Source organism: Fusarium phalaenopsidis, assembly GCF_050370095.1.
Source record: "Fusarium phalaenopsidis strain FUZ10S chromosome Unknown contig_32302, whole genome shotgun sequence".
In the NCBI taxonomy this organism is placed as follows: domain Eukaryota; kingdom Fungi; phylum Ascomycota; class Sordariomycetes; order Hypocreales; family Nectriaceae; genus Fusarium; species Fusarium phalaenopsidis.
In genome coordinates, this window is record NW_028145405.1 from 2659619 (window position 1) to 2672242 (window position 12624).

The following is a 12624-nucleotide window of genomic DNA, read 5'->3' on the forward strand; positions in this document are numbered from 1 at the left end:
CGTTTGTTCCTGCAGAGGGAGAAAACTGGCGGCCCGGGATGGCAACAACAAGTACCAAGTACACGCTGAATGGGGCAGGAGAGAGCGAAATCTGGGGTGCCGGGGTACATGACGCTTAAGAGACATTACGTCGCTGGGTCCTTCCCTCGGGCGAGGTCGGCGGTCCTGGTTCGGGGTCCAGTCCGATCCAATAGCGAGGCAGCCATTGATATCAACGGAATCTGGAATAGTCGCCGTGTTCGCGCAAAAAACAGAAGATGCTATGGAGTTTTATATCCTGCTCCTGAAATAAACCCCTGCTCAGTCAAAAAAGGATCCATTGCTCGTCATTTGATTTGATATCGTGCATTTCTGAGGTCGCTTGCATCTCTTCACCTTTTTTCCTTTTTTCCCCCTCCCCGCCTTCAATTGTCCTGTTTAGAACACACGCGCCCTCCTACTGCAAGCTCCGGGCGCCAGTCGCAAATCCCACCGCCCCCAATCGATAACATCAACCCCCAATCCCGAGATTCCAATTGGAAAGCGGGATAGTATTTGCCGAGTCGAATAGTAGATCTGACCTTGATATCCAAGGGAGAGAAGCTTCTCATCCTTTTCATATTCTCTCTCCTCTTCCCCTTTCTTCCACCCGTAGTCCACAACAGAAGCCATCATGGCCAAGGTATTCGACGCTGCTGAAGGTATGAAGACCCCCCCAACTCCACCCTCTTACATGTCGCCAGAGGGTGCAATCCCACTGACACGACATCCCCTCCACCAGTGGCCAAGCACAACACCCCAGAGAGCTGCTGGGTCGTGCTATATGGCAAGGTCTACGATGTGACCGAGTTTCTGCCATCTCATCCTGGCGGAAAGAAGATCATCCTCAAGCTCGCTGGTAAGGATGCCACAGAAGAGTACGACCCTGTCCACCCTCCCGGCACCCTCGAGGAGAACCTCAAGCCCGAGGACATTCTCGGCGAGATCAACCAAGAAACACTCACCGAGCCCGAACCCTCATCCGAAAAGGCCGTCGTCAAATCTGGAGACGATATTCCGCCTCCAATGGGCTCACTTATGAACCTGGACGAGGTCGAGGAGGAGGCTACCAAGCGCATCTCGAGAAAGGCATGGGCCTACTACTTCTCGGCCAGCGACGACCTATGGTCCAAGAGCTACAACAACTTGATCTACCAAAAGATCCTTCTCCGCCCTCGAGTATTTGTCGATTGCACGGCTTGCGACCTCACCACAACCCTTATCGGCAACAAAGTTGGCCTTCCCGTCTTTGTGGCTCCGGCTGCCATGGCCCGACTGGCCCATCCCGATGGCGAGCAAGGTATCGCAAAGGCATGCTCACGCTTCGGCGCGATGCAAATAGTATCCAACAACGCCTCCATGACACCCGAGCAGGTCATTGAAGGCGCCAAGCCTGGTCAGACCTTTGGCTGGCAGCTCTACGTCCAGAACCAGCGCCACAAGAGTGAGGCCATGCTCAAGCGCATCAATGCCATGCGTGACTACTACAAGTTTGTGTGCTTGACTCTGGACGCGCCTGTCCCTGGAAAGCGTGAGCTCGACGAAAAGGCCAACTTTGACTACTCTGAGCCAAGTCCCGCAAGCGGTGAGAGCAAGCCTGGTGCTGGAGGTGTCGGTCAGCAGCTCTTCTTTGGCACCGCTGCCGACCTGACATGGAAGACGACGCTGCCGTGGTTGGCCGAGCACACAGATCTGCCCATCGTGCTGAAGGGTCTGCAGACTCACGAAGATGCCTACCTAGCGGCTCAATATGCTCCTCAGGTCAAGGCCATCATCTTGTCCAACCACGGTGGCCGAGCTGCCGACACAGCGCCTCCGGCAATCCACGTACTCCTCGAGATCCAAAAGTACTGCCCCGAGGTGTTTAGCAAGATCGAAGTCTGGGTTGATGGAGGTATTAAGCGTGGAACTGATGTTGTTAAGGCGCTGTGTCTCGGTGCAAGCGCTGTCGGCATCGGTCGTGGTGCACTGTTCGGCCTCGGAGCCGGAGGTCAAGCCGGTGTCGAGCGGGTTCTCGAGAGTAAGTCCTAACCGCGATTCCGGACATGTCCGAACCCTGTCTAACACATGTAAACCAGTCCTCGAGGCGGAGACGGCAACGTGTATGAGGTTGCTCGGAGCCAAGAATATCTCTGAGCTTGGGCCTAGATTTGTAAGTTGTCTCCCCAGGTTTCCCCAGACCCTACCCCGCTTGGCGATCTCGACTAACTGGGTCGGCAGGTGAACGCTCGACAGGTGGAACGAGATATTTACGATGGCGATGCGGGGTTGGACCGAAGAGGCCTGTGGACGAGATCCAAACTGTGAGAAGAGCCATCATGAGATATTCATATGCCAGATAGAGCCTCGGCTCACAGGCGAGACGAGATCTTCCCCAAATGGGGCCCCGCCTTCCCCAGTTCAGTACCCCTGTCCGCGATGGCTGCGGCAAGGTCGGGGACGGGGATGACGGTTGGCGCCATGTCCGGGCGGAGAGGCTTGGGACTTTTTGTTTCTGGGATGGATAATACAAAATTGGCAAGGACGGACACGGTGGGCTCGCGCGGCGTCATCCCAAGGAGGTTGCAGACTGTAAGGCACCGGGTAGAGGGCATTGGGTGACGCATGTGTCAAAGTACCGAAGAGCTGAGGAACATTGCATTGTTCAGCGTAAATTTAAGTTGAAATTCGAGTATCGAGTATCACCAGCGGCGTGAAACCCGGTCCCATGTGATGGTATCTTGGCCGCCAGGGTCCAGAACCAGTCAAGGAACCGAGTCCGAGTGTCACTTTGACTTGGCAAGCTTGTGATCGAAGGCTGAGGATTCCGTTTGGCCGTCAAGAGGCAACAACAGTTAATCAGCATGCTGCACATTGGCTGCAATGTTGCACAATGTATCATTGTTGGTGGTTCTCATCTGCAGGGACAAGGGCATGCACCAAACAGCACCTCACGCCCCCCATGCTGATCCTGTCCAAGCTTCGGAAGGTGGAAAGCTGACTATCCCGCAATAGATATCCCGGCCGAGATGGTGTGCCACAGCTGCCGGTCGGTCGTAGGAGCTGAAAGGCCCGGAGACCGTGAACCTTTTCCTCCTTGAACCAGCCACTCCGAGGCTCAAACATCAACGTCCAAGGTGGCGGCGTCTGGTGTCAGCTTTGCTACTGTATCCAGAATGGATCGGCTGGCTGTCATGACACGCCACTGCCCAACTCTAACACAGCGGGAGAAATTGGCGGCGAAAATCCTGTCGCAAAACCCTCGCCGTCATGGATGCATTTCTGTTAGGTGAACATTCCATCTCTTGGTCGACTGATCAGGATTAGCTGTGTGGGCGCTCCACAAGGGGAGATCAACCACCCATGCCAGGGTCGAGGGATTGAATTGTATTGGCTTGGCTCCGCTCGCAATGGCCCGTGGTTGGCTCGTGTTCGCAACTTTCGGTCTGTCGCGTGCACTCTTCTATCCTTCAGCTTCTACTGCACAGCTTTTCATACGCATTTCCTTCTCGGGCCCTTGAGTACTAGATGTCTCGTGTCAACCCAACAGTCTAGAATTTTGACGTCGTATGTTAAGCCAACGCTCGGTCGCAGAGCCGCCCATGGCGAATGCTCACCGTTATAAATCGTGTCCCGTCCCTCACCAGACAACAGGCTTGGTGGGAACAACTCAGAGGGCCTTGAACGCAGGGTGTATGTATGTGAAGCGGTGTTGTCGCCGCCACACCCGAGAGTTGACAACACCTCAAGTGGCGACAGAACTTCATGAGCTCAGTGCTATTATTGCTTCCCATGTGGATGTTCATGTGCCAGTCAGAAGCGGCGGAATGCAACACCCCTTTGCCGTCAATATGCGGGGAAACCAAGCTTTTGGGGCCAGCGTAGGAGGCACTTCGTGACTTCGCAACTGTCTTTGAACAACTCTTTTCCCTTCTCGGTCCTTCTCCCGTCCCCCACAATTTCGAGGGCAGCAGGGGTGGGCGGCCTGCCGGCCATCGTCCGTCTTCCGGGCTCAATGACCAGACATGGGGCCACTGCAATTGGGGATTTCTTCATCTCGTCGAATCGTCAAATTCACGAGCTGCCGAGGGACAGTTTGGAGATTGGCAAGGAAACGACAAGGGCCCTGAGGGTCTGACCAGGGTCTGTTTGCGACTAGGCACGTTGAGAAGCGCTCGTCCTCCCACCCTCTACACCCTCGTTTCCATGCAAGGCAAACCTGGGGTGTAGCGCCGTACTGTCTCGTCGGCCACTTTCCCCTTTTGGCAGTCAATGCCCGGGGGGCAGATGCAAAGTAACAAGATCATGGCGATCTGGTCTCAGTGCTTGTGTGTGTCGAGGGTGCGCCGTCTGCGCACTGGTGATGTACCGCAGATGCTGAACCCCCTCTCGTTCCGTTGGGTCATGGGCGGCCAGATCAACCCCGACGCCATCCTACTTAAACTCAGGTCTTGTTCCACCCTTGTTGTATATCGAATGGCTGGTTTCTCTTCATTCGCTTCCACCACGCTGTCCGTGCTTCAACCTGTCGCAAGTCCTTTTTAATATATAGGCAGGAGTTGGCTGTTCTGTTCGTCCACAGGAGATTGCGAACAACCACCCAAGCAAGACATCCGAGCTCAACATGTCGGATAAGCAGGAGCTCTCCCAGACGGAGAATGGACCCATCGCTGGGTCCAAGAAGAGAACATGTGCGCGACACTGCAAGCGCTTCTGGTGGATCTACCTCATCGTGCTGTGCTGTATTGTTGTTCTCGTTGTTCCCCTGATGTAAGTCATACCGACCTGTACTCACCACGGGGATGGCTGACCCATACTCGGTAGCATCTTCGTCGCCGTCCCGAAAATCGCACAAGACAAGGTGAACAAGGCCAAGCTTGAGATCCAGGGCGTCAACATCCTCGAGACCGAACCCGAAAATTACCAGATGCAGATCAACTCGACCATCACCACCGATGGCAAAATCCATGCCAAGATCGATCCCTTCGAGGGCGACATGTATCTCGAGGACTGGCCGCCCCATGTCCCTTTCGCCAGAGTGCAGTTCCCCGAGACCAATTCCAACAAACACCAAGTCGTCAACGTCAGTCAGCATATCAAAATCACCGACATGCAGGAGTTCACCCGATTCAATGTCTGGTTCCACAACAACGAGACTGTGCGCGTCACCATCAACGGAAGGACAAAGGTCAAGCCAAGTGGCTTGACGCGAAAGTATGGCGTCGACTTCAAGAAGACTGTCGAGCTGAAGGGCTTGAACCATTTCGACGGTACCGAGGTTACCGACGGCCACATTTCCTTGGACAGTGGCAAGGACGGTCGCAACTTCAACGGCACCGCCAACATCCCCAACGCTTCCGTTTTCACCCTGGATAACGTAAGTCATATGTTCCCCATACAGCTCACTTAAGCTTACCATTCTTGCAAAGGGCAATGTCACATTCACCAACTTTATCGGTGACGAAGAAGTTGGTACCCTGTATATCAATGATCTCGTACTCAAGCCAGGAAGCAACATTGTCAAGATGACCGCGAATATGGACCAGACTGCAGTTCTCAAGGCTGTCCGGGCCGAGCCCTACTGCAAGACAGGTGTTGTCCCCTTCAAGCTCCTGGGCAAGTCGGTGATAAATCATGGTGAGAACCTCACATATTTCGCCGCGGCTTTGGGGAGCTCGAACCAGACCGTCGAGATCGATATCGGCGCCATTCTCAAGAAGGACTTGGGGTACGATGTCAAGTGTTCTTCTGATAGCGACGAGTAGTTGCAGGATCTGTACGTCGAGTGTGCAAGCCCGCGCCGGCCGTGTAGCTGCTGGGGACTGCCAGGAATCTTGTGAAACCTCCTTCACCCTCTCTGTTGGCAAAGGTCGTCTGGCGAATAATATGAGGATGGGTGCTGGAAGGAAGGGCGTATGGCGGATTATGATACCTTTGATGCGGATCACCATGTATGTCGGTTAGGACTATCAAATTTAACTGTCGAACTCTCCCTTTTCGTCGGGTATCATTGTTGTTCATCTAGCTCGGGCAAGGGATGCATTGTCTGAGTTGAGTTGACCTCGGATGTTTGGCGACCTGTTCCTATTTCCAACCACCTTTCCGCTTCTCGCCTCGAGAAAGTCCACCCGTCACTGCTGAATTGTCGCTCGGTGCATTTGTAGACGGAACAAAATCGATGGCGGTCCTGCCGCCACCTGCCTTCTCGGCCTCTTTCTCTTTTGCGAGCTTCTCGCGAATTTTTCGCAGTTTGTCCTTGAACGCCCATTCAGGAAAGGCACTGGGATCCCATAGTTCAGTGCTGATGGTAGTCGAATACTGGTCCCGCTCATCGATGTCGACAAATTTCATCAACTTGTCCATCAGGCTGGGGTTCTTCAGGGCTGATGACTGCTCCAGCTTCGCGTTGAAGTGAGTTCCTTTCTTCTTGAGCTCAAGAAACTGTTCGAACTTCTTGTTGGCCCCTGGCGGCGGTGAGCCAGGCGGTGATGGCGGGATGTCCAGGTTGGGTACCGAAGGAAGTGTGAGGTCGCGCAAAAGGGCACGATTTGCTGAGTACGGTGAAGAGGGCCTTTGCGCAGGGTCTTGGTCGTCGATCACAGCTTCTTCCATGGGTGGAAGTGATGGCCCTAGGGGAACAGCATTCTGCTGGACTGGGCCGATGGCAACAGGCTCGTTGCTCTGAGATACAGGTGCGGGTTCTGTATCGAGGTGAGTAAGTAATAGACATCAGACTTTCGCATGTTGAAAAAACCAGGAATGAGGTGGCGAGAGAATTCTAGAAGAGGGTTTTGAGAGAAATCCATACCTGGTAAATTAGTAGAGGAAGTCGCGTGTTCCTTTTCCTGGTTCCTCGGCTCGGTCGCGACTGCGATTGTCACAGGTGCCTAGGAAAACGAGGCAGGTGAGCCAACCATCAAGGCCATTGATTCGTGAGAGGAGATTCAACACATACCTTTTGTTCCAATACAGGCTTCTCTACCTGTTCAATCTCATCATCTTCATCACTGCTTGCATATCCTACAAGACCTGCCATTTTGGATTGTCGTGATAAAGCAGAAGCCAGGAATGAGGCTTGGTGAGAGCACAGGTGGGAAGGATGTGGGGCCGAGGTGGTAAATCTGGAACTATTTTGGGCTTAGCGCGGCTCCTTTGCTCGTGACTGACAGCCTCAAGCATTGGCGCCTTGGGGAAAACCTCGGGCTAATCACCCCAGACTTTTAGCCATCCATCCATCTTTCTAGGACAATACAGTCGTGCCTGAGATTCTCGAGAACCCACCCCTCACGGCGTCACCCTTGTAATCTCCATCGCCAAACCACGTCGGCGGCCATCCCAAGCTTCTCTGCAAGCTTCTTCTGGTACTGGACAACTACCATCCTTGGGTGTCAGCATCTGCGCTACCTACGACGCGCCGTTGGCACTGCCAAGGCTTCGGTCCCCCGTTAAAAAGTAGTACTCACCAACGAAGTGTCCTGCTGAGCCTGCGAGACCACCAACAATGGCTCGGCTGAGAGACTCGCGCTCACCAAGTCCTGCAGGCAGCTCTCACAGTTCTCGCCGTCACCGCAAAGATGACGATCGCCGGGAACGGGATCGTCGCGATGACGGGAGGGACCATCGCCGGCGCACCAGGTCGCGCAGCCCTGATGTGAGAAGACAACACCGCAACCCCGGCGGCCTTTATTCTGACAAGATTGTCCGTGACCAGCCCCGATACCGCGACCGCGATCGTGATAGAGACAGAGACCGCGGCCGAGACCGGGACTATTATCGTCGCAGAGACCGCTCGCTAGACCGACGCGACGATGACTACTACCGCGGCGGACGACGAGACCATCGAGACAGAGACCGCCGGAGATCGCGAAACCGCTACGATGATAGAAATCGATCGCCCGACCGTCGACGAAACCGCAGCCGGGAAAGCGATCGGGATTTCAGAAGGCGAGACGACTCCCGCGACCGTGTCCGCGGTCGACGTGAGGGTACGGCTGACTCCCTTGCTCGCAGCAACCGTGAGGATGGTCGAAATCAAAGGACCCCGCTAGGTGACAATGGAAATGCCGCTGCCAACGAGGCCCAGAAGTCCAAGACGAATGCTGCGCAAGCCGAGATCGACAAAAAGGCCGAGCGACTGGCAAAGCTTGAGGCGTGGAAGAAGAAGAAAGAGAGCGCCAGTCAGAAACAAAAGGAAGTAAATCCGAGTCAGACAAGAAATCTCTTGGCTGAAATGGATAAGAAGGCCAGCGGCGCATCGTCAAAGACAGTGTCTCCGTCAGTTTCTGCTGCCGCTTCACCTGCGCAAACGCCAACCACTGCATCTCCCATTACTCCTTATGCCGGAAAATTCGATCCCAAGGCCATCGCAAAGAAGTCGGCCGCGTCACGATCACACGATGCTTCCAAGCCAGTTCTGGGCTCCATTGGAGGCCCAGCCGAGAAGCTTTCGGTTCCCGTAAAGCAAGCAAGCAATGGTATAGTTGGATCCCCTCCTTTCCCATTGAATTTGATTGATGAGATATTCGCAGCGTCGGCCCTCCCTGCGAACCGAGCCAAAGCCAGCGGGTTTGGCTTCGTCAAGAGCCACGCAGAAAACGAGAAGCTACCCACCAAGCGCAAACTTGATTTGGACGAGGAAGACACAACAAAGAGGAAGCTCACGAAGCTTCCTGCTCTCCCTATCGAGGCTGACGATACTCCTTATGCTGATCAGGACGATGACGAGTCTGATGGAGACAACTTTGCCGAGAACGAAGAGGAGGCGGCCGCAGCAGCTCGCGCCGCACACGAAAGGCGACTACAGGCGGAGAACCAGATGGACCAGGATGAGGACAAGATCACAACGACAGAAGCACAACCCAACGGGGACGCAGTTGCGGATAACTCGGCTGACAAGGCCCCGGTGCCCGAGCAGATGGAGGTTGATGAGGACGAAGTGGATCCGCTAGACGCATTCATGGCTGATCTCAAGCAGACAGAGGTGAAGAAGCCTGCCAAGACATCAAAGACACAGAAGGTCCAGGAACCCGAAGCCTACTTCAGCGATGACGAATACAACTTTAACAAGGAGGAGAACGGCGACCCCAATGCTCTGCTGGCCATGACGGCCAAGCGAAAGAAGAAGGACATCCCCACAATCGACTACACCAAAGTTGAGATTCAACCCATCAGGAAGAATTTCTGGGTGGAGCCAGCCGAGCTCAGTCAGCTCACAGAAGCCGAAGTTACTGATCTACGCCTGGAACTGGATGGGATCAAGGTCAATGGAAAGGATGTGCCTAAGCCAGTTCAGAAGTGGGCTCAGTGCGGTCTCACTCGACAGACTCTGGATGTCATTGACAACTTGGGATATGAGAAGCCTACACCGATTCAGATGCAGGCTCTTCCAGCTCTGATGTCTGGTCGCGATGTCATTGGTGTGGCCAAGACAGGCTCTGGAAAGACTGTCGCCTTTCTACTCCCCATGTTCCGTCACATCAAGGATCAGCCTCCGCTGAAGGATACGGATGGTCCCATCGGGTTGATCATGACTCCGACTCGAGAACTGGCTGTTCAGATTCATCGCGATTGCAAACCTTTCCTGAAGATGATGGGCCTCCGAGCTGTATGCGCATACGGCGGTGCCCCAATCCGAGAGCAGATTGCTGAGTTAAAGCGAGGCGCTGAGATTATCGTGTGCACGCCAGGTCGCATGATTGATCTCCTTGCAGCCAACCAGGGTCGAGTCACCAACCTGAAGAGAGTCACCTACGTGGTGCTTGATGAAGCTGACCGAATGTTTGACATGGGTTTTGAGCCTCAAGTCATGAAGATCTTTGCCAACATGCGACCGGACAAGCAGACGATTTTGTTTTCAGCAACCATGCCTCGCATCATCGACTCGCTAACCAAGAAGGTTCTCAAGAATCCGATTGAGGTGACGGTTGGTGGACGAAGCGTTGTTGCCAAGGAGATTGAGCAGATTGTCGAAGTTCGTGACGAAGCCAGCAAATTCTTGCGTGTTCTTGAACTCCTTGGAGAGCTGTACGACAGAGACGAGGACGCTCGTACGCTCATCTTTGTTGAGCGTCAGGAGAAGGCAGACGATCTGCTGAAGGAGCTCATGATCAAGGGCTATCCATGTATGTCGATCCATGGAGGCAAGGACCAGGTTGATCGTGACTCGACCATCTCGGATTTCAAGAAGGGCGTCGTGCCGATCCTGATTGCAACATCGGTGGCGGCTCGTGGTCTCGATGTCAAGCAGCTCAAGCTTGTCATCAACTACGACGCGCCAAACCATCTGGAAGACTATGTTCACCGAGCAGGCCGAACAGGTCGCGCTGGCAACACGGGTGTGGCTGTCACGTTTGTGACACCAGAGCAGGAGAACTGTGCGCCGGGCATTGCCAAGGCACTCGAGCAGAGTGGACAACCTGTACCTGAGAGGCTGAACGAGATGAGGAAAGCCCATCGTGAAAAGGTCAAGTCTGGAAAGGCCAAGGACACATCAGGTTTCGGTGGCAAGGGTCTGGACCGTCTGGATCAGGAACGAGAGGCAGCTCGTCTTCGTGAGCGCAAGACCCACAAGGCCGAGGGTGAGGAAGAAGAAGTCAAGGAGGACAAGAAGGATGAGGATGACAAGGCAGAGAAGGCTCTCAGCGCGATCCGGGCGGCAGCATCAAGCGTTCAGGCTCGCGAGGCGCAAAAGGCCGAGGGGGGCGCAGAAGCCAAGCCTACACAGACCGTCAACACCAACGTGGTCAAGGACAAGTCCAAGGATCCGCTGGACAAGGTCAGCTCGGCAGTCAGCGCCATCAACAGCCGTCTTGGGAAGGCCGGCCAGCTTCGTGCTGGACAGCCCATCGACAACAAGGGTCCAGACGCCGGCGCGTTCCATGCTACTCTGGAAATCAACGACTTCCCTCAGAAGGCCCGATGGGCTGTCACCAACCGAACCAACGTGGCCAAGATTCTGGAGGCTACAGGCACTTCGATAACAACAAAGGGCAACTTTTACCCGCCGGGCAAGGAGGTGCCCGCAGGGGGGGAGCCGAAGCTGTACATCCTTATCGAAGGCGACACCGAGGTTGTGGTTGGTTCCGCTCTGAGCGAGCTGACCCGTCTGCTGAGAGAGGGAACAATCGCGGCTGCGGATGCAGACAACAGGGCGCCGGCAAGCGGCAGATACACCATTACCTAGAGTTCAGGATGGCTACGACGATGATACAGAGACAGACTGCATTCTACAGTATGAGGGAAGTAAGTGTACTTGTATAGGGCTAAATTGTTCCAAAAAGGGGCGTTGTGGAGGGTTGTAGGAGATAAGGACTCTGTGCAACAGATTTTGGGAGTCTTGCTTGGGTTAAACATATAGTCGATGAATTGGCATGTTTATGATGCAATTGAAGTTGTTCAAATGTTACATCCATCCCCTCTCTGTACCAAGTCTATTTGGAGTTCGGACACCTGTTGACCAACAAAAGAGCACCCCTACTGGTACCACTGTAGATAGGGACTGCAGACGGGTTGTAGAATGTTCTAGTCTCTTCGCGGAGATGGATGTCTCATAGTTGTATACTGGCTACTTGGCCGCTTGGGTAGCACCCGGGTCGAGGAAAAGGAGAGACACCAACCAGTATACACCCTTTAGCTTGTCCTCCCCTAAAGATGGTGAGTAGAGTATAATAAGAATAGGCAAAGAAGCTTTAAAACTTTACCTTTATCATGATATATCTTTAGCTGATTATTATGCTTGAGAGAAGCTAGGTGATTAACCGTCTTGATATTCTGGTGTCTCGTTTATTTCTCGACTCGCGTCGGTAGGTACAATGAAATCAAATCAACATCCGTCGCTCCGCCATCCTTCAAGCTCATTTTAACTTGCGTTATCGGTCACGTCTTGATAGAGTGCGCCATCATACAATGCTCTCTTCCTCGCTCGCTACCCCATGCGTTGTCCAAAAATCATACTGCTCATCACGCCCAGTTGCGGGCTTCGGCTGCTTCGTCGGCGTCGCGGGCGCGCAGCTGCTCCTGGCTGGCATCCTTGAGCGTGTCGGAGCGTGTCTGCTTCTTCTGCGCCGCTAGCTGTGTCTGCAGTTTCCCGCCTGGTTTCGCGAATGCCTTTGCTCGAGCCTGTGTCGCATAGCGTCAGTCAGTATGGGCGCATTGAATTACTCGAGTCTGCTGACCTCTGCGGCTTCGGCAGCTCTCCTCCTCGCGTCGTCGGCGTCGCCCGATGCCTCCGCCGGCGCCGCTCCTCCCAGAGTCCGCGGCGGACCTCCTACTGTTGTCGGAACAGGTGCTGTCCCTGAGGCGGGAGGAGGCGCGGAGCCCAAGACGCGGCCGGGCTGTTGAAAGGCCTCCGACTCTGATTTTCCACAGCAGTTGCCCATATCTACCGGCGCGATCTGTCGCGAGGCGTCGATGCGGTGAGTACGGTTTTCGGATCCGAGCGGAGAGAGAGGGGGGGGGCTAGCTCTATGCGATACGAGCACTTGGAGTCAAGTCGATAATATTTTGGTAGATATATGGCGATGAAGCTGGTACTTTGCAGATGGACAGCGTCGCCGCGACGGGCGAGGCCTTGACGATTCGAGTTTCGTTCTTGGTGCCAAGATCCGACGTTGAGGGGAAGAGCGAGCG

General features: G+C 54.4%; 5 protein-coding genes across 5 annotated transcripts; 3 read left to right on the plus strand and 2 right to left on the minus strand.

Annotated features, from left to right (window-relative positions):
- Positions 1 to 652: 652 nt before the first annotated feature.
- LRP88_08188 (FMN-dependent dehydrogenase-domain-containing protein) lies at positions 653 to 2325 on the plus strand (the record flags this gene model as incomplete). Its single annotated transcript, XM_083244697.1, has 4 exons — positions 653 to 680; positions 761 to 2038; positions 2097 to 2170; positions 2239 to 2325. 4 exons carry the CDS (start codon positions 653 to 655, stop codon positions 2323 to 2325), a joined length of 1467 nt encoding a protein of 488 aa, XP_083099191.1.
- Positions 2326 to 4621: 2296 nt separating this feature from the next.
- LRP88_08189 (DUF3712 domain-containing protein) lies at positions 4622 to 5762 on the plus strand (the record flags this gene model as incomplete). Its single annotated transcript, XM_083244698.1, has 3 exons — positions 4622 to 4767; positions 4822 to 5374; positions 5427 to 5762. 3 exons carry the CDS (start codon positions 4622 to 4624, stop codon positions 5760 to 5762), a joined length of 1035 nt encoding a protein of 344 aa, XP_083099192.1.
- A 319-nt stretch (positions 5763 to 6081) lies between these two features.
- On the minus strand, positions 6082 to 7033 carry LRP88_08190 (HCNGP-like protein-domain-containing protein; the record flags this gene model as incomplete). The annotated part of the gene is made up of 3 exons (XM_083244699.1): positions 6082 to 6698; positions 6806 to 6884; positions 6953 to 7033. The coding sequence occupies 3 exons, from the start codon at positions 7031 to 7033 to the stop codon at positions 6082 to 6084; spliced, it is 777 nt and encodes a 258-aa protein (XP_083099193.1).
- A 465-nt stretch (positions 7034 to 7498) lies between these two features.
- On the plus strand, positions 7499 to 11179 carry LRP88_08191 (uncharacterized protein; the record flags this gene model as incomplete). The annotated part of the gene is made up of 2 exons (XM_083244700.1): positions 7499 to 10043; positions 10137 to 11179. 2 exons carry the CDS (start codon positions 7499 to 7501, stop codon positions 11177 to 11179), a joined length of 3588 nt encoding a protein of 1195 aa, XP_083099194.1.
- Positions 11180 to 11955: 776 nt separating this feature from the next.
- Positions 11956 to 12374, minus strand: LRP88_08192 (uncharacterized protein; the record flags this gene model as incomplete). Its single annotated transcript, XM_083244701.1, has 2 exons — positions 11956 to 12114; positions 12171 to 12374. The coding sequence occupies 2 exons, from the start codon at positions 12372 to 12374 to the stop codon at positions 11956 to 11958; spliced, it is 363 nt and encodes a 120-aa protein (XP_083099195.1).
- Between the last annotated feature and the right edge of the window lie 250 nt (positions 12375 to 12624).